Source organism: Trachinotus anak, unplaced genomic scaffold (assembly GCF_046630095.1).
Source record: "Trachinotus anak isolate AG129_WGS33_773 ecotype Australia unplaced genomic scaffold, CSIRO_AGI_Tana_v1 ptg000008l, whole genome shotgun sequence".
In the NCBI taxonomy this organism is placed as follows: domain Eukaryota; kingdom Metazoa; phylum Chordata; class Actinopteri; order Carangiformes; family Carangidae; genus Trachinotus; species Trachinotus anak.
Genome location: NW_027273859.1, coordinates 9,782,887 through 9,810,857, shown reverse-complemented (window position 1 = coordinate 9,810,857; position 27,971 = coordinate 9,782,887). Strand labels below are relative to the sequence as shown.

Genomic DNA, 27,971 nt, shown 5'->3' with positions numbered 1-27,971 from the left:
GTCAACACACAATGAGGCTTTGTAATGTCTCTCTGTACAGTTTTATTTACATGATACTATTCTGTCGTAATGCTGGATAGCAAGATTATATGTAATACATAAATATCAACACAGTTTGTTGTTTTTTCATTTTTTGTACAAATTTGCATATAACTAAGAATCAGAAAGGAAAAACTCAAACGGATACATACAGTTATCTTTTAAATGAAAAACACATCCTTACAGGGGAGGGGAAAAAATGGGGGTTTAACACAAGTCACAAACATACGTGGGTTTCAATGTGTCAGGCAGCCACGAAAACACACTTTTGCACAGGTTTGTGCACGTGCACGCGCACAAATACACACGCACACTTCTCTACGGTGCTCTATAGCAAACACACAGACCAATAGCTGTTAGACAGATGAGAAGTTACATCTAATCTTGGTATCTATTATTTTTCATAAATCTAGCTCTGGCATGCTCCTGTAGTTCTGTAAACATGTGCTGATAAACCGGGTAGCTCCACAGACAAAAGGGTTTGGGAACAACACACCCACCCACCCACATACACACATGCGCACACGCACACGCACACGCACACACACACACACAGCTCACATGAACGTTCTGTTAGCGCATTTAAAAAAAATAATAAAACAGAAAAGAAAATCATGGTTCACATACTCTAACTCCACAAATGCACTGAATACATGCGCTAACATCAGTACAATATCGATGGAAGAGAAAAAAAAAAAAAAGCTAATACAACATAACAGATAATTGTCTCTCAGCAAATAAAATGTCTGAAACCCTAAGTTGAGTGATGCCAAATATTTCTGAAACACTAATGCAGATGTAGAGTAACTCATGCATTTATCCCATTCATTCATGCCCCTACAATATTGTAACCTAAAGTCACCAAGTTACCAGGCCTGCCAGGGAAGGGTGCCATCCTTCCTCTCAGGCCACACGTCGGTATACACAGCCCTGCACCAGGCGTCTGAGATTACGATCTGAGCTCAGACCAGTTGGGGATCTCCTTTACCCATTATATCCATTGAAAATGTTTAGACTCAGTGAAGCGTGGAGTAATTTGTTTGCCCCTGTCTAGCATGATACCTCCAGCCATAATGGAAGCAGCCTCGTCACAATCAAACCGATCATAGTCCACACAGACTTGATCACAGGGTCACTGAGGCTGACTATCAAGATGATCCATTGTTCTGCTGGGGTGAAAGCCGATGAAAACAAAGTAAAAGGGAAGACGACAAAGCTTAACACAGCAGCTGTGAGGTAGGTAAAGCTAGGAAAGACAGAGACAAAGTAACAAAGCCCCTTGTGCGTGGCGGGGGACAGTTGTACGGTTCTCCAAACATTTGCTGACTCCAGTGGCAACGGGGCGTGGGACAAGAAGTTCAAAGGTTGAGGGACACAACTCCTGTGGACTGTTATTGTGTCGTCTGAATGCTTTGAAAGACCGGCCAGTGTCTGACACTTGACAGGGTCCGAGTAAAATGGCTGTTTACGGTTTGGCACAAAATGGCGCCTGGTTAGGGTGAGAGGAGCACAGCATATCCTGGACAGTTGGCCTGGGCTGCTTTTAATAAGACAATACATATTCTTAAAAAAAAAGAAAAAAAAAAAGGACTCAACAGCGGCAAAATCACACCACAGAAAATAGGATAAAACAAACTAATGAATTAATCAAAAAAAAGGAGAAAAGTGATCATTCATGCATCTCCCTCAGACAGGATCTTTTCATTTTTTTTCTTCTTTTTTTCCATTATTTTCTTGAGGTTGTAATTTTGTAATCAAGTCCTTTCAATCCTCACTTAGCCACTCATGCCAGTGCTCATTTCAAAGGTTCACACTCATACTCCAGTCTTTGTCAAAGGTGTTGTCATTGTTGCTGTCGCTCCTGATTTTGTCAAATCTATATTCTCTGGATCTTGTCAGCCACCACAACAGGGTTCTCTTTACGGATCTTGGCAGCAGCCTCGGCCTTGTAATCATAGGGGCAGTTGTGCTTGTCGGAGTACCGGTGGATGCCACAGAACAGGTTGCCACAGCGACAGTCGAACCCTGAAAGCACAAAGGTAAGGGGTCAAAGCTTGAACAAGAGAGGTGAACAACTATACGAGAGGGGCTTAGAAAACTCTCCATCTTTCCATCTCTGACCAGTAAAACAACCATCACTGACAACAACAATAATAATAATAATGATGGCCCCTCATGTCCCCCCTGCTCACCTGTGAGGCCCACCCTTTTGCGGCACATAAAGCACCTATTCTTCTTGGGTTTGGGGGTGTCCCCCTTGCCTTCTTCACTGCTGGAAGAAGCTACAGGAGTAGGGCTAGAAGCAGCAGGCTGGCTTACAACTAAAGATAAAGAAAGACAACAGGAGGGAAAAAAATACAAATTAGTCATGCTAGGTTTAATTTACCATTATCTGATATCTTTAATCTGCAAGAAGCAGATGAATGAGTTTTGTTCATGGTGCTGTAAGACATGCAAACGTACTGGCAACTGAAATTGTGTGCTTTAGTCCTAAACGACAGTAATTAGTGTGTTTCTTATCTGTAAATTACCCTGTCTTGTTCTTGGCAGAAACTAGTGCATTACTCTGAGAAAGCCGCTGGCAGTCTGCATCAAATCTGAGAATGCCCTCTGGTGTAGAGGTATTTTTAAACAGATTTATTTTTAGGCAGCCTCTCTTTCTTGGAGGCTGTAAGTAAAACCAACAGTTGGGCTAAAGGTATGCAGTGAAGCATCAAAAATAAACTGAGGCTACAGTGGGTTCTATGGGGTGATGTTTGCCTTAAGAAGTCTGTATGTGAGAAGACGTGTGTGTGTGTGTGTGTGTCTACTGTCTGCTCGCCTGGCTGTTAACTTCAAGTGTCTTTATGTGTGTCTGTGAGTTTTACCAGGCTCTAGGGGTTCTGGCTTGTCCTCTCTCGAGATGCTCATCTCTGTCATTTGTTGAGTCACAGGAAGAGATCCTTGCACAGTTCTGAAGGTTTACATATAAAGAGAGACAGGGAGGGATGAGCAAGACAAAACCAGCAGTTCACACATTCTATAATTTAAAGAACAACCTCGAGCAGTCAACCACATCCAATACTGACCTAGACATGTCGGGTGAAGAGGTGGGGGAGGCATCAACCTTGGCTAAACTGGCTTCTAGTCTCTGAATGGCTGAGGCCTCTGAGGTAGGACTAGCAGCTGAGCCTGGACGAGAACAGAGAGAACTCCATTAGACAAAACTCACACAGAAAACAGGAATGTTTAAGATCATTACAAAGTATACAAAATGTACAATCATGGGTGAAGTCAGAGAAAAATACTTGGTTTGACCTCAGAAATGTCTAAAGGAGTAAACTCCCCTCAAAACCTTGAACAGTGTCATGAAGAAAAACAGCTGTGTTTCATTACACAGAGTGGAAAAAACAGCAAGGGGGGGCGGAGGGGAGGAGAGCTGGGAAAATACACTGACTGGCCTAGAACTGGTTGTATTTCAAAACAATGTCCACACTCCCTCAAGTCCCTCCTTATCTCTAGCTGTAAATATATAGAACGGGCCTCATTTATTTGTTTACATCATAAACACAAGGCCTCTGTAACCAACCTAGACGGCACAGGATCTGTTGTTTTGTGTATTTTTGTGTGCTGTCTTACCCATAGGGCTGAGGGGGCTCATGCGGTCGCTGCTCTGCTGCCGTGTCAGGTGTTCCTTATAACATACGGAGCACATACCATTGGTTCTCGGGTTGCCATAGAAACCACAGCCTGTGGCACAAAGCATGGGCACCGGGCTCTGGTTCGTCTCTTGGGCCATTGCTAAAAGAATAAAAGAGAGACAGAGTGAGAATGCTTATTAGACCAACACACACACACACACAGCATTTTTCTAGCTAATATATCTTCCATCACAGGACACATTTGCCTGTGTGTTGCAGTGTCAACAGGGCCGACAGATAACAGGAGAGTCGTATTATGAAAATTTAAGATCAGCATGTCTGCCTGTTTTGACTTGCCCTTTAGCATGAATACAGTAATGAACGCTTCTCCACAGGAAGCCCAGTGAACAAACAACACTCACTGTGCTCCGTTCACCACCTTTGGCAGAAGCTGGACTCTGTTCTGTCCCACAGCTTTGTTCACTGTTGTGTCCCCCTTGCCCCCCTCCATCTCTTTCACCCCTTCTCGCAGTTCTGAGAACAGTCGGCATGGCTCTTCCTGGAATTTGACCCACCTCTCATTTTCATATCTGTATATGGCTTTCTTGTAAATTGTTTTCCTTCCTTGTAGCTAATTACAGGCACACTTATTGCCTCAGAACTAAAGGCAATTGTGTTTTATGTGAAAGGAAACAATCACAATTGAACAATGGGGCTCCAGCTCACCCCGAAACCTTATGACAAGCAGTGGATCATCATTGTGTGTCATGATTATTGTGACTAAAAACAATTATTGACAATAACTAAGCTATTCACCTCCCATTTCTGGATACAAAACGACACTCTGACTCATTAGCAGCCAAGGAACAAAAACAACACATCAGGTAAAACAATATTAAGTCCTCACCAAGATGATGAATGAGAAGGAACAAAGTAGGGTCGACAGTTTCAGAAAGTACCCACCTCCCCTCCCCGTGGTTCTTGCCACAAAAGGCATTTCAAAACTTCCCGAGTCATTTCTCCCCACACATACGCCCAGAAAACAAGCGCGTATGTGCGTAAGTCGGCGAAGCATGCAGCCCTATGACGTTGTTGCCTCGTCCTGCTGCAATGCAATACAGGAGGAAGTTTCATAGTGGGAGACGCCGCCTTTGAGGCAACAGATCAAAAACACCTTGGTGAATGAACAAACAGTCAGACAGGTAGGCCTAGATTAGTTGGTTGAGGTATCCTGTCTGCCAGACCTGTCCTGGCTGTTTTACGAATCATCTTATCAACCGATACTACGCTCAAAAAACACAGCCAGCGTCTGGCAACAATATCACACTTCCCTTGTAAACAACCTTTGCCCCCGTTGTGCTGTAACATGGCAGCTGCTTGCTCATCTATATTCTGGTCACAGACACAAACAGGACAGGCAAGCTTAGTGTTCCAGCAGAGGCTGGCAGTTGTTTCAGAACGTCCTGTCAGTTCACTCGAGACGTACCGACCACACCAACACACTAACAAGTGCTATTAAATCTTCAGCTACCCCCCACCCAGTCCCTCCCTCCTCCTCTCTTTCTGATCCCCTGCATGCTATCACAGCCGTGTCAACAAAGGGTTTCCTTGGAAAAGCCCACAAAGACCTTCTCTCCTTTTGCGTCACATGTTCAACTGCTGACTGCTGGAAAATACCAGACATGAGGTCTGAGCCAGAGGTAAGTATTGTGTAGCTTGAAAGATTTTTTTATTCACAACTGATCATCAGAATCATTCTCTTTTAAACCCAGTGACACCAGTTTATGTAGATCACTACATTTGGAGGGTTTAAGCTAAGTTCTTGGACAAGGTCTCTAAGCTAAAACAGTCCCTCAAGAGACAAGATATCAATTCAAACAGAGGCTACATCACAGCTGACAACATAAAGATCAACAAAGGTACAACAAAGACCAGGACAAGGCCTGTAGCAGCTCACAGATTAACCGTGGCTGTTGACTTTCTGACACAAAGGAACAATAGACAGTGTGGTTCAGCTGTCATGTTTGGCCCCAGCTGTCATACAAACAGTGAGCATGTTAACCTAACCTTCACTAAGACCTCTCACAAACAGGGCTGAGGTGGGAGGTAAAAATCACTCTGGTTGACCATGTTTAAATCTGCCCAGCTTTCAAACCGACATGGATACACTGCATACTTGAGAAGTTTTAAATGTTTAATGATCAAGGGAGGTCTTTTCGAGAGAAAAGGGTATGCATGCTGCTCATGAATATATATAACATTTTTTTTTGTTTATGTTGTAATTATCACCAACTGGAGATCACCACTCATCAATATCAATCTATTAATAGTTACAGTTGTAATTACTGCTCAAAAACAAGACAAATACCCTGTGTCTTGTTTCCTGACACTGGCATGATGAAACTACCAAACTCAGTCATTAATCATGTGTTGTGTATTATAAAATACATCCAGACAGGGCAAGTCAGGGGCTTTCCAGCACACGGGAGATTACCAGTCACAAGCATTCACCACCAACTTCCTTTCATAAAAAAACACTCACAACAATAAAATATGAAAACTTGTCTGACTTGAAATTGTGCCATTTGGTTTCTGCGCAATGGACATCTGAACGCACTTTGAAAGACAAAGGTGTGATAATCTCTAGCAAACAAAAGGGGAAGACTGTGCTCTTGTATCAGCCGCAAGCTTAGCTCATATTTCAGGCCCTGCTGGGTGAAAACTACTGAGTCACACTGAAGGACAGAACAGAAAATGCCCACTGTTGTTTTGTTACAAACACAAAGTGGTTAATCCCTTTAGAAGGAACACAATGTTGGAAATGATTATTAGAAGCCGACAATAGGGAAACAGAACTGATGTTTTCTGAAATAACCCACAGTCTAGACACTGTGGTCTCTGCTCCCTTTGTTTCTTCTTTCTCCCTTTGTCTGCAATCTCTCTGCTTCCTGTTTAGACATCGTTTTGTATCTCCTCTTTCTCGCAGCATTTCTATTAAAAAAACCACTTTCTACGTGTTTTCAACAAAGCTACGTGAACAACCTCGATTATATAATCACACTTAAGCACTTAGAAACGACTTGGTGGTGCCACATCGCTCTTAACACCGAGCAAACCTCGTTTTCTCCAAAGATGAAACTACTGCAAACACCAATGCAAAGCTGTGCTGGCACTTCATTTAATATTTAAGCAAATGCTCTGTAGAAATTTCAGAGCAACTCTCTCGCTCTACTTGCCTATTCGGCTTATGAATTTTCTATTTGTAGACAGGAATTAACTGGCTTTGGTCCCCCATCCCCCAGCTAGAGGCAAATAGAAAAACAGAGACAGTAACCAGCACTAGCTAGCTCCCTCCCTTGTTTTTCCCCTCGACCAGACCGAGTCACGTTCAAGTGCTTGTGATATTTCCATTAAGGAGGAGGAGATGATGGAGGTGGTGTTAGTGGAGACAACTCCAACCAGCAAAAACACCGAAGAAAATAAGGAGAGAGAAAAAAAAGCTTGTTTACCACACAAAACCATCACGCACGCACCACCTGACCTTTCAATCCACCGTTAAAGGTCGCCGTGACCGACCGTCGGCTTAGTTTAAACACCCCTCTTCCCGTTGTTTACCTCGACAAGCAGAGCCCACTTCAAAATGCATCCTTGTCGTACAGAAAAAAAACAAAAACAAAACAATAATCCAAGATCATCACCTGCTAAAAATCGATGAAGTTTTCTCGCGAGAAGACTGGGGAAAGTGGCCGTTTGTCTGGACAGAAGAAAAAAGGTCGGGGGGGGGGGTTTCAGGGTCCTGGTAACGTCCCTTTTTCTGTGCCCGGCTGTATTTCCTGTGGCGCTGTCCTCCGTCAGACAGGTTTAGATGGGTTTATGTGTCCCTTCCTCACCCTCCTGCCTCTCCGTCTCTCTCCGTCTCTCTCCGTCTCCCGGTCCTTCTGGATGGATGTTTGTTTCCTTCTTTAGTAAGAGGGGTGGCGGATGACGTCACGGGTAAAACGACGCGTCGCCATTGGCTGCCCGCGGAGCCCCCGAGCTCTATGTACAGTCCTGATAGACGGGGGTGGGTGGGGGGGTGTACGCATGCGCGTAGCCAGTGTTGCTTTATTACACATTTATTCGTCATCCTCCCACAAGGACACGAATCTTTTTTATTGAGTAATCCAGCTCGATGAATGGATAAATTATTAATGATGCTGACATGACTGATGAGTGTCTTTGAAAAAGTATGGTTAAGAGACTAATGTTCAGGGAATGCCTCTTTGTACAAGGTCCCCCATGTCTGTGACAGGGCACTATTTTGTTGGTGAAAACAGCCTCGCCCCTCCTGCCACATAGTATGATTATTTCTGTCAGAGGAACAAAGCAAGCGCAGATTTATGACTAGAAGATATACAAGCCTGTTTGCTAGGGGAGAGCTCTGGGTGACACTAGACACACACACACACACACACACACACACACACTTGTGTTGACATTGAGAGTGTAAACATGTTTTCTAGGAGGTAACAACAAATAAGAGGGGTGGGAGATCCAAACTGATACCAAGTAATGCGAGGGCCAGGATCAGATACTGAAACCAACACTAGTAGTTTTTTATACTTAGAATAGTTGATGACAAACTTAGACTGAATTTAAACTGCTATTATCTGTAACTGCAGGTTAAAACACAATTTGTTTATTTATTAATAAATATATAGAGCCTGTATTTAATTAGGTAATATTCATGAGTGTTCATGTGTCCATAATATGATCTCATATAAGGTCATATAAGGTCAATCAATCTTTAAACAACGATACTGGAAGTTTACAATATGCATTACTTAGCCCCTAGCCCCTAATCCTTACCTTAATTATAACAATTACAAGCCCAACCCCGACCCTATTTCGAAACTGACCCCAAACATAATTCTAACCTTAATCCCAAAACAAAATCTTTACCCTCACACAGCCCTTTGAAGATCTGGCCCAAGTGAGGCCAAAACGGTCCTTACTTTAGAAAAATGCCCTCAGTCTGAAGGTCTGTACCTCATATTGGTCCTCACATAGATAAACATAGGCTACAGTATAAGAGCACATAGACACATGTTGAGAGAGCAAACATGTTTTGTGGGAGGTTACAAAAGATAAGAGCTGAGCAGCACTCAGAGATCAGGGTATTTTCAGAATGGACTGTTAGAAAATGTTTGTGAAATCCATTTAGGTCTCTGATGTGAACAGTTGCTGCAAATAGTGTTGTAACTACCACTGAGGGCACCAAGGTCATGTGCTCAGTATTGTTCCAGGGAATTTGGGGGTTTTAAACGACCTGAGGAGGAGCTTATATTCTACAGTTACACAGTAATGACACACTGAGAGCTTTAAAGGGAGGTCCCTGATGTTACGTATGATGTTAGAGTCCAAATTCTTACATTTACTGTTTTAGGCTAAAAACATGAATTAAAATAAGGGCATTATACTGTTTGCATAGCATTGCATGGCAGGCTTTGAATAGCATTTAGACAACCATGTAGGTAGTTAAAATTTGCCCAATATATATTAACACTGAAATGAACATATAAAAAGTGTGAAAAGAAACTTTCACAGACTGCTTTTGGTGGTCAGTCAAATCTTTCATAGGGGGAATCGGATTAAACTGGGGGCGCTGGACTCTCAGTAGCCCTAAAATCTTGGCTACGGCCCTGGTGGTAAACATGTTTCTAGTGAAAGCCTGATACAAATCATGTGAGCTCTTATTCTTAAGCAAGTTTTACTTTAACCTCTATTCGACACCACCAGCAACCAGAACATGTCATCTAGTAGTCATAGTTTTGTGAAATATGAAAACATGTTCCTTGCAGTGTGTCATGTGCACTGTATAGTGTGCCCTGCAGTCCTAACAAGTCCCAGCGTATTCCTCCACCTTGTCAGTGTAACGTCACACACATCCCCAGGCACTACAGGCCATGCTGAGCAGAAAACAAATACTTGGGGTGGGACGGCATGGTGTTTGTGTGTGTGTGTGAGTGTGTTTAAGGGAACATGCTGTCAATTATCAGTGAGTGCATTCGTGGAAAGACTAGTATAGCCTCAAAGCCATTGGCTAATACAGTCTGTTTTGCTCCAGTTCAAACCAGAACTCATGTAGAAAATGAAAAAAAAAAAAAACGTGTAGCCAGGTGAAAGTAAAAGTGGGGACGGCTGCTGATCTTCCCCTAACTTTTTAAAGGGGAGCATATTGTATAATTCAAATGTTTTTAGGGCAATTTGTCTGAAAAAAGAGATGTTATGAGTCTAATACTGGATAAATTAATCAATTCAGCAGATTTTTTTACAGTAAAAATTTCCATTTTCTTTACTGTAAATGACGTGTCTATGCTGTATGCATGTACTATTTATGTGTTGCTTGAGTGGGGTATTTTCAGGAGAAAATATTAGAAGAGGAGGGAAAATGTGTAAAATGTAAATGTGACCTGATTTTCAAATAAATAAAACATATCAACAGTAAAAAAAAACAAACAAAAAAAAAAACCTCACAGCCTCACAAATTGAGAACAACGTTGTCTCTCTGGTCATAAAGACTGAGACAGTTGAGGACAACTGGTCATTGATCAACAGCAGTACTCTGAATATTTGCTTAAAAACAAACCCTGATCAGCTTTGATGAACTAAAGGCAGCTGGTGATTATCTGAGTCATCGTAACTGTAGGACGGCCAGTTGTTATCTGAGTCATTTTCAGGCTATAAAATGAGTAGTTCTTAGTTACCATGTGGAATGAGAAAAAAAAAGAAAAAGAAAGAGTCATCATTATCACAAGGGCGTGAGCAAAACATTCACACTCGTAATTTTCAGTAATTTATTCAATATCACATGATGTCAATGATGTCTCCTGCTATAGGTTTTTCACAAAGACTCGCTTTGATGACAGTGAATTATCATCAAAGCGAAGTAGTTAATTTAAGTAGTTAATTTGCATACAATTTACAACCAGCAAGGGAGGGTCTTTAACAGCAAGGAACATTATTCCCTGATTAAAGTGACAGTGTAATCAAACAATGTAATCAAATGTGGGTGAACAAGAGAAATACTGGTAGACACTGAAAGGCCAACAGCAACGCTTTAGATTTTAATATGCAAGGACAAATTAGAGCATTATTATTAAAACTCATCATATGGCATTTTTATGCAAATTGTCCTCTGTGTATTAGGCAGAGTAATAGTATGGTTCACTTATTGTACGACATGAGCTCGAAAGCCTTTCGTATGTGAGTAAAGAAAGCATGGGGGAGGGAGTCGGGGAGGCAAGGGGAAACCTAGTCTGTGTTTTACACTGAGGTCTTTGTGTGTGTGAGTGTTGTGTTAACGCAGCCCCTGCACAGAGCAGAAAAGAAGGAGCATGTGTATGTGAAATGTATGTCTGTTTAGTATGTGAAGGTTCATGGGTTTCAGTGAGGGGAGGGGGCAGCTGAGGAGAGAGTGGGAGGTGTCAAGTATCATTACCCATCCCCCTTCGCTGTCATAGCTTTGCCTCCATATAAGTGTGTGTGTTTGTAGGTTATGGTACCATGCAGTGTTTGTGTGTGTGGGTGGGATAATTGTAATTTTTCTGCAAGACCATGATGGATACACGTGAGCAGGTGAAAGTGAAGATGTTGCCATGACAACAGATGCATACAATTTGCAGTTATCTTTATTGTTGTGTTTCAGTCTGTGTGTGTGTGTGTGTGTGTGTGCGTGTGTGTGAGGATTACTTATGTGAATCAGGAACAGCCTGTCTGTAGTTACTAGGCAGATATTGGCCCACCCTACACACGCACACACACACACACACACACAGGCACAGCTTGCCTGTGTCTGGCGTCAGTGTGGTGAGACACTGTTGATAAAGGGGCTGGTGGTGGAAATGGCAGCTTATCCATTTACATAAACTGTGTGCGGGGCTTGATAAGCTCTGCACTGAGGTTGACTAAAACCATTGCTTTAAAAGTTGATCCCCCACCCTGCTCTGTCCACATTCGACTTCACGTGCAACCTCTTACGAAGGGGGTGAAACACACATGTATGTGTGTGTGTGTGTGTGTGGGTGTGGGTGTGTGTGTTAACATAAGTAATTGGAAACATTTCATGAACAGAAGGTGCCTGTCTGTATGCTTCAGGGGAGATGAGGGACAGCTTTGTTGAAAATCCTTGGTCCTGAAAATCCTTTACACTGTTGTTGCTGTAAACACAAGAAACTAAAGAGACAGAAAGCAATAGAGAGATTAATAGAGAGCCACAAAAATGGGATCAAATGAATGTGATCTGCTGATTCAGCACCTACTGACCGTTCAGTCCCTCACTTGTGCTGCTGCACAACTCCTCTGCCTCTCTCATGAATGTGTTTCTTGTTATTTCTGACCAGGGAGGAGTCCCTCCAAACTCCCCCAGCTCACACTCTCTGTCTAAGCTCTCTCCTTCTTCCTTTCTCCTCCCGTCTTCACACACACACTTCGCCTTACATGGGTATCTGGATGATTGTTGGACTAACAATATGTGTGTCTAAATGTGTGTGTTTTTGCAAGTGTGGTTCTTTCGGAAAGCTGCAGAAAACTAGTGCATATGCATATAGCACGCGTTCATATTGCCGTGTGGGTTTGTCCTTTGCAGCTGATATATGAGACTATATGTGTGACTGCATGTCCTGCCTGTGGTGAACAAATGTGAACCCCTGCATGTGAGTGCATGTGTGAAAGAGAGACAGTGTGTGTGTGTGTGTGTGTGTACATGTGTGTGCAGCAGATGTCCTGTGTTCTGTTCTGTTCCCTGGACTGGCTGGTCTTTGTTGCTGCTCCCTCGTGCAGACGGGTCTAGCCACGTGCTTCTCTGTCTGCAAGGACAAGCCACGCCTCCGCCTGTTTAATCTGTCAATTGCAGGAGCCAAGCCCCTCCCTTCGCACTACCCATAGTCTGACATGGCCTGCCTCCCTGCTTAATGACGCTGTTTTACTCACGCATACTTACCATGCTCTCCCTTTTTTTTTTCTCACTCACACCTACACACTGTCTATCTGTAGCTGTGCCATGGACACGGTGTACAAAATTGAGCAACACACTTCTCCTCCTCCTCCATCCATGTAAACTCTCTATTTACTTCGTTTTTTCTCTTGCTCTTGATATGTTGACGGCTGAAATTTCTATCTTCCTGCTCTCCCATACTGTGGCGCAAAGGTCAGTCCTCCTCATGAGAAACACCCAGAAACAGGAAGAAGGAATTTAGTGAAGGGGAAAACAAAGGAGGGGAAAAAAAACCCAGCTGTGCAACTGCTATGTTTCAAAGTAAAGACTTGTGACTTTCAGATTGACTATGTTCTGTTTTTTTCTTATTCCCCCTTTATGGAAATTGTAATGACTTGATATTAAACTAGGGTGAAATTCCAGCAGCAGTATTTTTTAGAAGTCTGTTTTCTTGCAAACTCTCTTAAACTGAAAAAACAAGTCTAACCTCTCCTCAGAAGCCATCAATCATCCCAGACAGTCTTCCAGATAAACAGTCTGTATCACACTGAAAATGCACATAATACTGTGTGCTTTAGATGTTTTTAATGACATGTCTCTGTTCGCAAAGATTGTCCCATTTTGAATCCCCCAGGCAAAAATGTGTTTATAGTCTGAGCCACACCTGAGTACCTGCGCTCCCCTCTCAGCTGCCTTCCCTCTCTCTCTCTCTCTCTCTCCCTCTGACAAAAACAAGCCAGGTTTCACCCTCGTGGCCACAACACCCCGCTGCTTTACCTTCAACGTCAACAGCTGAGGAGACGTTAATGCTAGACAAAGTTCACCGGTTGATTGTTATTGGCTGAGAAGGACAGGAAGAGTGAGTTATATAGACAGTGTTTGTGCATATGTTTATGTCTCTCCTGGTGCACTTTGACTTGAAAAAAAAAAAAATTTGTAGATTGTTGCTCATGATGACTCCCAACCCTTCTGATACAGTATGTTTTTCTGTTAACTTCTGACGTTTATTTTTAGCAAGGTACAGCACAATGCCTTTAAACCTAATTCGACAGACATCCTGAGTCTGTGCTGTTTTTCCTGCCTCTCTGACCTGCATTAGAGGGCAGGGAGCATGGTGACAGACTGATCATCTGTTGCAGAGCTGCCATTTGACTCATTGTACATGCAGGCACTTTGCAGGGCTCACTAGCCTTTTATCATGCCAACAGATGGATGAATCACTGTCTAACGTCTGCACGCTGATAGCTACAAATGATTTCAGTGTTTTACCAAAAAACACTAAAACACAGCACAGACACCAGTATGTACACCGAGGCACACTTATCAGAACAGACTCGGACAAAACGCACAGACTCAAATGAACTCATGATTAGATTTGTTTAAGCAGTTTGTCAGTTTTACACCACGACTGCAATAATCCTCTTTTTCCCATTCTGCTTCCCTGTTCTGCATATACACTTTAAAAATCCATTAGTTTAAAGGTATTACACATTTCAGATATGTAGCCACATAAATGTACATACTAAGCTTCACATAGTTTCACATAATTAATAACTTGAAAAGTGTGCATTAAAACGCTGCATGTACCTTTAAGGCCACAACAACTATACAAATGCTACTCCACCAAAGGTCTGTTTGGTCACTCGAACTTAAAGGGTTAGGGTTAAAATTATATCTCGCCATGCGGCTAGTTTTGGATTCATTTCCCCAGGGACTATTTTTTTGGTAGAAAACTGTGGATTACAGTAACCGGGACTTTTTGGAAAAACATCCCAAACAAATACATTCCTACCCGTAATTTGGGCTGGAGGCAGAAATCTCAGACTTCACAAAGTCTAAATTTGGTAAACTTGTATCATTCCTCATTGTTTGGGTGGACCAACCTTTAAATATATCAAATAATATTGTGCCCTGTATCACTGTGAGTTTTATCTCCTGTTGCTTCTTCTTATAGTTTTGGTTGCCTGTAATTTATCCCCTTGGTAATCATCTTAGCTGCATTGCAGTGATGTGTCCATTTACAGTCAGATGCATCTTGCAGTTGCTGCAGTTTGTTTCTATGCTACTCTCTGCTCAAGTGGCCTGGATGACCTCCATCAGCTCCCTGTTCAATGATTCCTTGTAGCTGCAGCTAACTTTAGCACTGGGAAACTGATCTCTCTCTTACTCTCTCTCCTCCACAGCACACACGAGTTGATGTGCGTGTACACAAACATACTTTCATGTCTGTTATGCTTCAGGCATCCTCCACACGTGCAAACACAAACATACACAGATACACATGCAGAAAACAAGTCAGTTAAATATAAAAATCATCTATACAAGGCAGAGGTGTCTGTTCCTACACATACCACTATAGAGCAACACTGCCCCCTACAGGTTTATTGGCTTGGAGCTCACCTTTTTGCTTTTCTCTTTACGTGCTGTAACTCTTTGCACAGCACGATGGCCTCACTTTTTTAGTCATGTCAGTTTGACACCATGCTTGGATGTGAATTTAAGATGACAATTTCCAGAAATTTCATCCTACATTAACTCCAATGTTTCCAAGGTTTTTTCTCTGCTCACACAGGCTTCTTGAATGTAAACATTACATTTTATCTCTTTTGGTTCAGGTTGGGGTAAGTCTCCAAGGAATTAATACAACAATGCAACAACATGCAACATCTATCTAAGTGAAAAGTACATTACATACCCAAACTCTACCCTTACACTAACCTTACCCTTAATGGTAAAAAAACAACAACAACACATATTACTTGACTGAGTCTGAGACTGAGACAATATCTGTGTCCCATTTCATATTCTTCACCACACTGTAAAATATCAGCTTTGGCCTTTATTTTAGTATCATATGACAGGGACAGAGGAATGGCTTTATATCCTGAAACATCTGCACACCTCATTGATAAATAATTGCCATTAAATAACAGACTGAATGATGCCGCAGTCATTTTTACACAAACTTGTGAGACAGTTATTGAAAGCAAATAAGAGAAAAGAAAAACAACTTTAAAGAAACAGTTTGTCAGGGATCAGTATCATGGTCCCATTTTATCCACCTCTCTACTGGTGCTTTACACAGATCAATACTTTTAGCCATAGATGCTCATTCAGAAATGATGAGGTTGTGAGTGAGTATGTTTAAACAGAGGGATTATAACTGATGGGTATGTGAATTAACAAAATCGGCAGCTGAGTCATCTGTTATGATACAATGAAAACAAAAAAGCCATGACCCTCACTTAGACCTGCTGCTATCACAGCCCTCACACACACACACACACACATTCATAAACATTCACAAACACACACACACACATACACAGCTGCATAAAGGCAGTCATAACTGTTTTGAATAATTGATCACTAGTGAAATTGCGTGGCTCTAGGGTTTCCATGCTGTCATTGTCCCTGTTTCGGGTCGATGGGTGGCGAGGAAAAAGTAAACTTCTCATGCGACTTACTCATCATGTACCAGCCCCTCCACACACACAGACGCAGACACACACACACACACACACACATGCTCACACACTGCATCCCTCCCTGTAAAGATGCAGTAGGAGAGAGACCACTCAAACCCTGCGGCTTCAGTTCCACCTCACATCACCTCAGCGCCCCTGGATGCTGGGACGACTCTTGTAGCAGACACAGGACCATGAGAGGAAGATGCCTCGAGACAGTCTGATCACATCTGAGAATGACAGTAAGACCATGACCATCTTTATATTTTCATGACCAAATTGCTATTCTGGTTTTCATGTTTTATGACCCAGGACTTTGTTTGTAGAAGGCATTCATTTTATATATGCATAATCTGCTATAAATTATCTTAACTTTTTAGTTTATGGCAACATGTTCATCTGGAGAAAATATTACTAATTATTTTAATAAAAAAGGCCCTTTGGTATCTGTCTTAGTAGTGTGTTTATGATATAGTTGTGATAACTCTTTTAGCCTATTTTTGGACAAAACTGTCCTAATTTATTGAGTTTAATGAAGCCTTATGTTCAGTTATATGAACAGAACATCCAAATTAAAACAATGCCACAACTTCCACTGAGTTTAATGTTCAATGAAAGTCCAGCCATCCACCACCACAAACATATTTATAAACTGCTTTCTTCCATCCCACTCACTCTGCTGCATATTTGGGAGCTGGCCTCTGGCCTCTGGCTGTCTCCCCCATCCTTGTGGGCTTAGCCACCCCGTCTCCCTTCATTAGACCATTGTTTGTCTCTTTTGTGTCCCTCTGCTGCACATGGCCGTAATGACCTGTGTGCTGGCCACTCCGGTTACACTAAGGACACACATCAAAGGGCCCACTACATAAATATCTGTTCAGACTGTCAGTGGTCCTTTTTGTTGTCCTCTTTATCCCCCTTTAAGGCAGGACAATAGTGGCAGGTACACAATAAGGTAGGCTAAGCTCTGCCAGTGAAAGGGGTCAGGGTTGTATTGAAGATATAAAAAAAATGGACTGGGTTTATAACGTTGAGGCCATTACAGGAGATAGGGGTTGGTAATGCCATGGAGGTGATTACATGTGATACATATTTTATCATTTAAAAAGTCTAATAATATTAACATGAATACTTTCTATCCAAGCTTTTTTGCACAACACTAAGTTGAAAACAAAGTCGCTCATTATCTTATATAGTTATTATCTTAAATATAAGAAACAATGCAATACAACTATGTGTAAAACAAAACGAAAGCTTCTACTGGAAAGCTTTGTGAATTATAAGAAGTGACCTCTTCTTTTATGATTACACCAGTGCTAACTTCAGATCAGCTCACATTTGTCTAGTTCACTTTCAGAACTTATAAAGTCCTGGAGCGAGCTGAATAAATGTCCAACTGATTGTTCACTTGACTCATCCAATCAAATTGGTTTGAAACACAGTTAACTCAACAGCCTTTGAAGAAATAGGGATGAGGCTGTTTTGTCTTGTTTTACATGTGTTTCAGGTTAATTGAGTGGTCATCTCTGTAATAAAAATGAAAACAATGTTAACCATGATGAAGAGTAAGAAGTTATAAATGCCTTATTTAATAGCACTTCTCAGGGTCTGACTGCATCAGTAGGCAATGCAGCAAAAGATGCAAGGATTTGACACTGTTGCTCATGAGGCATCACAAGCTTCCGGAGAATGTAATCTACAGATATGGTTATTTTCACAAAGAAAATAGAAATAGAAAATTAACAAAAGAAGTTCATGTAAAAAAACGAATTAACTTAAAAATTCAAAACTAGAAAACAAATTTTCAACTTTTTAATTTGTACAGTAAAATTATGTCTGTTCCACAGTTGACGTTGGGCTGGAGTTTGCAGGTGGGTGGGTTCTCTTATATCAAAACATTTATCACTGAATCATCAAGTAGTTCAGACTATTTCTACTTTACAAAGCACAGGAGAGGCAGAAGAGTCTTCTTTCTTTTTTGTCTTTAGTGTATATTTAACTCCACTGTCTCTGTTGCTACCATTATACACATCTGGCCTTGCTGCTCTACCAGTTCATCCACTGGAGGTCTTTTCTTTTTCACACCCAGTCCTGTATAATATTATGTACACTCCCATTTGCCCCTCTGTCATGACCTGTGTCCACATTTATCACAGGATTATTACACTTGGATAACACTTGGACTTCTTAATACTGTAGGATACTTGGGTTTAAAACACCACAGAGAGAGGCGGATGTGTGTGTGAATGATCTGTGCAGCACGTTAATGCTTATTCAACCACTGAATAAACCCAGCATCTATGTTTTCACTGCAGGTGATGAAGATGAGGTTTCTACTTTTCAAGAGGAACATGAGAGGGAAAGACACCGAGGAAAAAGAAGGGATGGCGAGAGAGAGAAAAAGAGGAGGGTAAATGGGAGAAGGAAAGGAGAGTCCAAAGAAGCAGGTGAAGGGGAAGAGGAATTGCAGACCAGAAAAGAAAGGGGCAGAAGAAGGAGAACAAAGAATGATCGAGAAGCAAAAGGGGGAGCGAAAGACGAGGAGCAGCTCAAAATAAAAAGTGGCAAGACAGCAAAAACAGGGAAGAATATCAAAAATGAAAAAACAAGAAAAATGGAGGATGGGGAGGTAGAAGCTCTAGACAGAAATGCCAAGGGAAAAAAGAAACATGGAAGTGCCAAAAAAGAAGAGAAAGAAGAGTATCGAGGGAAACGTACAGCAAAAGAGAAAACACAGGTAGCGAAGAAGAAAAAGCACAAGAAAGTAGTTGAAACAAGGTAAAGCATTATCTTGCAAATTCACCTTATTTGTACTTAGGAAAACTATAGTATCACGCTCACAAGAAAGGTGCATAGGCAATAAACACGCTACTCTTTATGCCTCAGTTCAGAACAGGAGACAAGTGAGGTAGACAATGAAGACAATGACAAAGAGGACAATGAGGAAAAAGAGTTGAAGCCAGAGTCTCTGTCACCGGAGGAGCTGGAGAAGCTGAAGGAGGCTGTGGACGAGAGGAAGAAACTGATCCAAAGTCTGAGGGGGAAACCCTGGCCAATGAAAAAGAAACTCCTCACTTTACGGTAACTTTACTTTCTTTTTGATAAAAATAGGATCCAGAAATGATCAGATCCCCCCGAGCTCTCGCCTGCAATTCAACATGTCACATATAAATCTTTTAATCAGATGCCTGCTTTCTTACAGGGAGTCTCAGGAATTTGTAGAGAAATATGAGGGAGCTTTGGGGAAAGGGAAAGGCAGGAAACTCTATGCTTACAAGGTCATGATGACCAAGGCAAGGAATCACTGACTTAGATTTATTTATAATATCACTTAAATGATGTAAAGTAATACATGTAAATGTGATACATTTTTTTCCATCTCATTTATTGCTTTTCATTAGAAATGGATGAAGTTCCAACGGGACTTTGAAAACTTCAAAACTGCTTGTATTCCATGGGAGATGAAAATAAAGGAGATTGAAAGTAGGTTTGGTTTATCTTTTTTCCAATATACTCGTTTTCCCTCATAATATTGGTTTCATTTCCAGTTTTCAAGACTAAACAAGTATAATAAAACTCTGCAAGCCAAAGTTTGTATGGTTTTGTAATAGATGTACATATTGTTCACAGGTTTTGCAGGCCTCACATTAAGTTTCCTTGCTTTTAGAGTTGAGTATTAGTATAATGATCATCCTCATATTTATTCCCTCTGACTCTCAGGTCATTTTGGCTCCTCAGTCGCCTCTTACTTTATCTTCCTGAGGTGGATGTATGGCATTAACATGATCTTGTTTTGTTTGACCTTTGGCCTGGTTATGGTACCAGAGGTACGGCACCTATTTTCTTCATAGTTTCCTTGTATTGCATTTGCTGTTAGTTCTTAGTTCATTCTGTTTGTTTGCACGCTTTAAGCTTTTTTCTAATAACCCTCCTCTGCCCTGTTTATTGCTATGCCATATCTCTCTGGCAGGCATTAGCTTTATTTCCTTGTCTTTTCTTGTGGTGTACCTCAAGGTTCGATTCTGGGCCCTATTTCTTCTCAATCTATATGCTGCTCTCCTTTTATGCCGTTTGTACACAATTTCATCTTCCTGTCAACCCTACTAGTTCATGTAGAAATACTGAAATACTGCTTTATTACATTATTACAGGCATTAATGGGGAGGCCTTATGGCAGCATCCCAAGAAAGACTGTCCCCAGGGCTGAGGAGGCCAGTGCCATGGATTTTGCTGTTTTATGGGATTGTGGGGTCAGTTGACAACATGTGTCATGCTCACCTCTCCCACTTTAAACAGCATTATATGTTGTTTTGTTACATATTTCTGATTGCCAGTTTTTAAATAAAGACGTATTGTGGCCCACCGCTCTGGAAGAAAATCAGTGAGAATGTGACTTTACTGCATCTATGATTTGTATCCACAGGGTTATGCTCAGTATTCAGTCCTCTTCTATGGTTACTACAACAACCAGCGTGCCATTGGCTGGCTTAAGTTCCGTATGCCTCTGTCGTACTTCCTGGTTGGTGTGGGAACAGTGGCCTATAGCTATATGGTGGTCATAAGAACGTGAGTTTACTATGACTACAAGCAATTATTCTCCTTGAGGCACAATGTTTTACTGAATCTGTGACTATTTCTGATTAAAGGATGGCCCGTAATGCAAATGAGTCGGGGGTTGGAGATGATAACAGCTTTAATTTCTGCTGGAAGATGTTCACCAGCTGGGACTACCTGATAGGAAACCCTGAAACTGCCGACAATAAGTTTGCGTCCATCACCACCAGTTTCAAGGTCAGTGCAGCTGACAATTGGTGCTCCACTATAGTAAGTGATGCCATTTATAATAGAATAATCTATAGCCTGCTATATCCCTCCTTCTTCCTCTCCAGGAGGCAATCTTAGAGGAGCAAGAGAACCATAAGGATGACAACATCCATCTGACTCGTTTTCTGCGGGTGTTGGCCAACTTCTTGGTCTTGTGCTGCTTAGCAGGAAGTGGATACCTCATCTACTTTGTAGTGCGGCGCTCTCAGAAGTTTGCCCTAGATGGACTGGAGAATCACACCTGGTGGGAGAGGAATGAGGTAGAGAGATGGAGAGACAGGGAATTAAAGAGACAGAATGCAGAGGCAAAAAGTACAATATGTGTATTAATTTAGTAGCAGCCAAGAAAACACGTTCATAAGATATATCGGTTTAAAGCATTTACACCACACTGTAATTTTAGGAGTAGCAACTTCTCCCTTCCCCTTTGTGCGTTACTTTGTGGAGGAATAGTGCACTCAAAAGTCTAAGCTTTTTAGTGTGTTGCATGTTGACTGATTTGAGTATACTTTGTTGTATGACAGATAGACATTAGATACTGGGTAAAAAGAGGCTACACTCTAGTGTCCTCACATGTGATATGAGCCTTTTTGAGTCTAAAGGCCCATGTGTTTCTCAGGTAAACATGGTCATGTCATTACTGGGGATGTTCTGCCCCATGCTGTTTGACGTCATCAGCACCCTGGAGAACTACCACCCTCGTGTCGCCCTGCAGTGGCAGCTGGGTCGCATCTTTGCCCTCTTCTTGGGAAATCTCTACACTTTTATCATTGCACTCATGGATGAGATCAACCTCAAAGTGAGAACTAGTGTGAGTAGGTGTGGGAGATGCTTTTGTAATGTTACATTATAATTAATATCAAGTGTATGTATGTGTGTCTCAGAGGGAAGAGGAAAAGATAGTAAAGTTTAATATAACCATGTGGGAAGCCAGTCTTTACAACGGCACAGTATCAGAAAACAGCACCGCTCCACCCATCACTATCCAACCTGCTGATGTACCCAGAGGGCCCTGCTGGGAGACCATGGTGGGGCAGGTCAGTGTGCATGTGTTTATAAACTATTATGTAACTGTGTGACGTAATTGTTGTTGCAGCATAAAGTTGCAGATACTCAAAGTGACTGCTTATGAAATGAATGAATACAAACAAAATGTGTAATATAAAATCTGATTTCAGCAAAGTCAGTTTACATTTTACATTTTCATCATCATTTTATCTCATAATGCTGCTTTTCAAGTCTTTGTCTGTCAATCAACACAAACATGGCACAGGTAGTAGAGTGCATTGCGTTGCTTGACACCATAATTAAAATTGTATTTAACAATGATTTCTGAGGGAGATATGTTCTGATGACATTCTATTGCTTTTAGAAATCTTTGATAGAAAGTGAGAAAAAAACAAAGGTTACCACAGATAAAAACACAGTGTATTTTATATTAGATAGGACATACTGTATAGTTATATTTTATGGTTAGAAAACGTATACACAATACACATCATAATCTAACCTAAATATAGAAAGAGTATAACCTCATGTGATCATCATGATGCAAACATGAAAAAGATTTATTCTTCCTTTTAAATTATCTATACCATTACAATTTATAATTGCTGTTAAATATTTATATATACAAATTTAACATATATGATTGCGTCATCCTATGCAGGAGTTTGTCCGACTGATCATATCTGATACCATGACAACCTACATCACGCTGTTGATCGGTGACTTCCTGAGAGCTGTACTTGTTCGTTTTCTCAACTACTGCTGGTGTTGGGACCTGGAGGCCGGATTTGTGAGAGTCATCTTTTCTAACTGATGACATTGAAATATACACACACACGCACACACACACACACTATACAAAAATTAGGCATTCAGGGCCACAATCGAAAATTAAATGGCGACAACAGGACACTCTAACAGGACTGAGTTTGGTTCATTTAAAAAGGACTGTGTGTAGAAACACCTAATATTCTGTTGCTTCAAACTTTCACTGTGAGACTCACTATTTCATACTTGTCTTATTGTCTGACAAAAGATAGAAAGAAAAACATGTAAATGAGAACAGCTTCATTGGAAATTTGCCTGAACTAAAATACTGTATACGTGAGCAAACGTGAGAAGCAAACAGATGAAGGGCTGACCCCGGCTGACACCAGGCAGAATGCTCATAGGCTATGATGTGGTCCAACCATTTACTAGGTTTTGACCTTGTTGTCTTTTTTGCTGTTTGTGAAAGCCATCCTACTCTGAGTTTGATGTCAGTGGGAACGTCCTGGGCCTGATCTTCAATCAAGGAATGATATGGTAAGAAAAAAACACTGGTTGGATTTAAATTATACAAATCTCATTTTTGAATGTTATTTACAACTAGCAGCAGTGGTGTAATGCAAACTAATCAGTGATGAAGAGCAGCACTTTCAGCCTGTCCTCCTCTCTCTCTTTTCCTTTTGCTCCAGGATGGGTGCTTTCTATGCCCCTTGCCTACCTGCCCTGAACGTCCTCCGGCTTCATGTGTCCATGTACCTGCAATGCTGGGCCGTGATGTGCTGTAATGTGCCGCAGGAAAGGGTCTTCAAGGCCTCTGGCTCCAACAACTTTTACATGGCCATGCTGCTGGTCATCCTCTTCCTGTCCACTCTGCCTGCCATCTACACCATCGTCACTATTCCCCCTTCCTTTGACTGTGGGCCCTTCAGGTAATGATGCTTGTTCAAGGGATCTGGTTTTAAAATTCAATTACTTGACTCTGTCACTATCATATTTTTTCTTCTTAGTGGAAAAAAACGTATGTTTGATGTGATCCATGAGACGCTGGAGTCAGACTTCCCTGCCTGGTTTAGTAAGGTGTTCAGCTATGCCTCTAATCCTGGACTGGTGCTGCCCTTCATGTTGCTTATGGTGTGAGTCAGCAAATGTCACTATATTTTGCACAATTAAAGATATTTTACATGTTTGCACAATTTCCTTTTAGTGGTAAAGTTTAAGCCTCTTTGGTGATAATAATCTGTTATTTTATTTTTCAGACTAGCCATCTATTACTTACAATCCACATCCAAAAGCTACAAAGAAGCGAATGTGGAACTGAAGAAAAAACTACAAGTGGTAACATGACATAGATTTTGTTTTTCGAAGTACTTTATCTTTTAGGTTCTTTTGAATACACTGGAACAATTTCCAAAATTTCCAAATCTATGACACTCATATTTATATACTATAGTATATTGAATTTCTAGGCAAGTAAAGGAGAGAAATCCTCAGGAACTTTTATGTTTCTTATTTGTTTGTCCTCCACATTTGCTTTTCCAATGCATTTCAGCACCTTTGAAACTTCCTGACACTGTGATGCACAAATACACCACTTGAGGCCACAGTGGTTTCTTATTGTGACCATTACAGTTGTATTAGTATCATCACTCCAGCAGATGGCAACAGAACAACAGCTCATATGTGTCCAAAAACCAGTGTTGACAATTAACACTCATCGCTGTGTTGCCAAATGCAGAAGCTGAATAAAAGAATTAATATTGTTTCATCTAAGAACTGATTCTTACATTCTCTTATGCATCTTTCTATGTTTCTAAACTCATAATTTTTTTTTTTTTTGTTGCTTATTTTCCCTTTCAAGCAAAATGAGGAAAACAAGAAGAAGAACAAACGAGCAGTGCTGAAGGCACAAATGGATCTAGAGGAGGCCAGAAAAGCAGGATCACAGGCTGCAGTGCAACAAAATAACAATGCTTCACTACAAGACCAAGAGAGTGAGAATTTTAAATACAAATGAAATGGAATGGAAAAGATTTTTACCACAGGATAAAAAGATGAATCTTATTCTTCCTTCATTTACTTTCTTTTGTATGGTAATAAGCTGTGTTATTTTCTGCCCACGTCTGATACGTTTCTCTTACTTCTACCTTTTCTTTCGGCAGATGAGGATGCAAATTATAGCAGTCATCAGAGGCTGTATCATGGTAAGAATGGACGAAACCCTCCTCCTCCTGCTGGAGACCAAGAACGCCAACCTCCGGCCACCAGAGACCCTGTCACCAGGACCCATCACCATGGCAACCACAGGGCTCCTGGGTACCTGCCCGGTTTCTCTCGGCAAAGTGAACCCAGGATGTACAGGGTGCCGAGCCTGCAGAGACACTGAGGGAGTGAAGAACAAGCATACAAGCAAATGGGACTCAAAACAAAGCACTTTACTGAGAAATCGATGGACACTGTGAACTGAGAGTAATGAGAATGCCGACTTGAAACTGTGCATTCATGATAAAGAGACATTGTGAGCATTTCAAATTACACTGGCAGTTGTTACTTTGTTTGCTAGATGAACGTTAACGAGAGCAGAATATAATTTTCTTTAAATTTTGCTTAGCAGTTCTTATTCTGATATCTGTCAGTGTCTTTTGAAACCACCAATCAGTAAATAAGTAAATTAAAATCTGCAGTATTAATTTGAAATGTGAATAAGCCGACAATTGTCCTCCTATGGAGCATACACAGCAGAAAAAAATATGTGTGTCTGTTTGCTACAGTGGCGACAGACAGGTGTGCAGCTGCTTGCCTTCCATCTTTACAGTGTATACAGAGGTCTTCACCTAATCTTTCATATCAAACCAGCTTGTCACTCTATAATAATATAGTAATAACATGTAAAGTTTATAACATGTTTTTGGAATAGGTGAACTAAATGTGGATGTTTTTTGTTTTTTGTTCATTCATTTATTTCTGATTAATTCTACACATTCTTTTTGTCTTTTAACATGATGTCAAATGCAAATGCGCTTCAGCTTTGGTTGTTAACATCTCCTTACAAGTTTGTTCAGTTATATTCAAAACTCACTTTAAACCACAAAGACATATGTTTTCCTCTTGGCCTCTAAAGACACTGAGCACAGCTGTAACCTGTAACTGGGCCAGAGTATTAAACAATTCATTAGACATTAGGGCCATTTAACCTAGCTAGCTAGGCTTAAATAGATCAGTTAGTCAACTATGGCTCGACTTGTACACTCATCTTAATCAGCCTTTCAGCTGTATAATATAGATATGACACACAAAGTAAGCTCTGAACTTGGAAAACATACTCATATTTTTCCTTTTTTAGACAAATTAAAAAATATATAACTTGTGATAAACATTTAGACTTGAGTGGTCAGTGTAAAACTTCTCATTGTGGTCTCATGAACACGGATTTGTGACAATCTGATAATCTGACAACTGCGTGGCCATATCCAGTGTCCCAGGAGCTGATTCTGACACTGAGCTTTCCTGTCAGTCAACATGTCATTTAGCTCAAATTCAATTTATTGATGGTCATAGTCAAATTCTTGTCCTGTACAGATTTAATTGAGTTTAAACTCTATGTGATAGGGGTTAACACTGAGGAATAAGTGTTGTGTCTAAATCATTTATGAAAACAACCCAACGAGCTCATGATGCAATTGACATTAAATCACAGAGCCAATCAGATCCACTTCCACTGATGCTCATGATCAATTCATGGCAAATAAACATTAAGTATTAATTCTGCAGTTATTTGAGATCCAGAGGATGAAGTACGTCCCTATGCTTTATTCTTTCATCATGAGCCAAGGAGTGTCAGTCACGTTATTCAATGAAGACTGAGGAGACTTTGATGAGAAGACAAGTAAACCCTCCATCTCTTCTGCATACTGGACACTCTGTTGTAATCCACTTTGCTCTTATTTATCCAGGTAATACCAAACCCCAGATGCCCGTTGTTTCACCCTCCTACTGGAGTTGTGTTTTGGCTGCATCTCAGTCTCACTCCACACTGTTACAATGTGGCAGAAAACTGAGCCATGACAGGTTGCACATTACCGGATATCTCAATGTCCGCTGTACCACAAGGGGCATCTCCTATTCACTAACAGTAATGAAGGGAGGATTGAGACATTGATGAACCGTGATTTGACTGCTTGGATGGTGCCCAGTTTTTCTTTGGAGAGCAAAGGTTGGCACTGAGCCTCGGTGTGAACTGATGGAAAGTTCAACCCTTTTTAGATATTGGATCTTCAGAATAAATGCATCTAGGCCTTCTCCGAGCCTAAGTACAATACAATGGGAAGGAAGCAATTGAATAGTTACAGGAAGTGGACAACCAGGAGAAGGAGGAGCAAGAGCAGGGGCTCAATGAGGAGGACATGAAGGGCCCCCACCACAAAGGCTTAGCTTGTCTTTCAGGTACAAGCCTGCATTCACATAACCCCCGGAGGTGTGCTGCTCTCTGTGTTAGCCCAGCCCAGAGTCTCTTGTTTCCTACTGCATTATTCAGAAGGTCAGATCTGACATTTGACCATAACCACACAGGTAGTACCTGCCTCTTAGTGTTTGAAACATATAATGTGGAAAATTCAGGCTGCACTGTAAATCCATCAGGCCTCACTTACACCCCCTTTCACTGTTGTGCTAAACAAACTATTAATGACAGGACAGGTTCACATTCTTTTAAGTCTTAAAGCAAAAACTGATTCAAAGTTTAGACCCTGTGAATTATGAGTTAGTCAGATCAGGTGGGCACTTTTCAGACTTGCAGTGCAATTTGTGTTCCCTTGTTGTCCTAAGATAGTAACACTAATAACACAAAGACATAATTTCATTGAAAAAAAGATGATGTCTTTCAAAGCTACCCACTTAGTTTGACTGTGCAGCCTCATATTTTAACTTCAGATGAACTTGGATTATTGGCTTTTATAAACAGGACTATGAATGTGGATTTTGTTACATATACTAGAAATGCTGTAGAAACAGGAGCAACGATTGCACTGATCAGTTACTCTTTCAGTGTACACATGGGCCTGTCAGTATTGTTTTAAAATAAGACTGAAAAAAATAACTTTTCCTTTAATGAACAGCTTGTACAATTGTCTGACTTGTCCCTTCAATAAAACGCTTTATCACTGAGTACAGTAAGTCATATATGTTCACAGTCAAACAGGACACTGCGTACAGTATTTAAATGCAGTGACTTGTTTCTCTTTTCGCTCAGGATTACTTAAGCTTCCATCCAACTTT

At 41.1% G+C, this 27,971-nt stretch overlaps 2 protein-coding genes across 3 annotated transcripts; one reads left to right on the top strand and one right to left on the bottom strand.

Annotated features, from left to right (window-relative positions):
* Positions 1-18: 18 nt before the first annotated feature.
* On the bottom strand, positions 19-7,599 carry zfand5a (zinc finger, AN1-type domain 5a). Of its 2 annotated transcripts, none has more exons than XM_071482456.1 (6): positions 7,358-7,599; positions 3,658-3,819; positions 3,108-3,210; positions 2,907-2,992; positions 2,232-2,360; positions 19-2,064 (listed from the first exon to the last, which is right to left on the bottom strand). In XM_071482456.1, the coding sequence occupies exons 2-6, from the start codon at positions 3,815-3,817 to the stop codon at positions 1,916-1,918; spliced, it is 627 nt and encodes a 208-aa protein (XP_071338557.1). In that variant the 5' UTR covers positions 3,818-3,819; positions 7,358-7,599; the 3' UTR covers positions 19-1,915. The 2 variants fall into 2 exon arrangements, with proteins under 2 accessions (XP_071338557.1, XP_071338556.1); XM_071482455.1 differs by having other exon boundaries at positions 7,275-7,415.
* Positions 7,600-16,305: 8,706 nt separating this feature from the next.
* On the top strand, positions 16,306-25,986 carry tmc1 (transmembrane channel-like 1). Its single transcript, XM_071484162.1, has 20 exons — positions 16,306-16,342; positions 17,948-17,971; positions 18,416-18,878; positions 18,987-19,181; positions 19,303-19,393; positions 19,502-19,583; positions 19,821-19,927; positions 20,252-20,350; positions 20,524-20,666; positions 20,747-20,891; positions 20,990-21,184; positions 21,544-21,723; positions 21,809-21,961; positions 22,594-22,722; positions 23,170-23,237; positions 23,390-23,629; positions 23,708-23,833; positions 23,957-24,035; positions 24,559-24,691; positions 24,860-25,986. The coding sequence occupies exons 1-20, from the start codon at positions 16,306-16,308 to the stop codon at positions 25,081-25,083; spliced, it is 2,913 nt and encodes a 970-aa protein (XP_071340263.1). The 3' UTR covers positions 25,084-25,986.
* Positions 25,987-27,971: the final 1,985 nt, after the last annotated feature.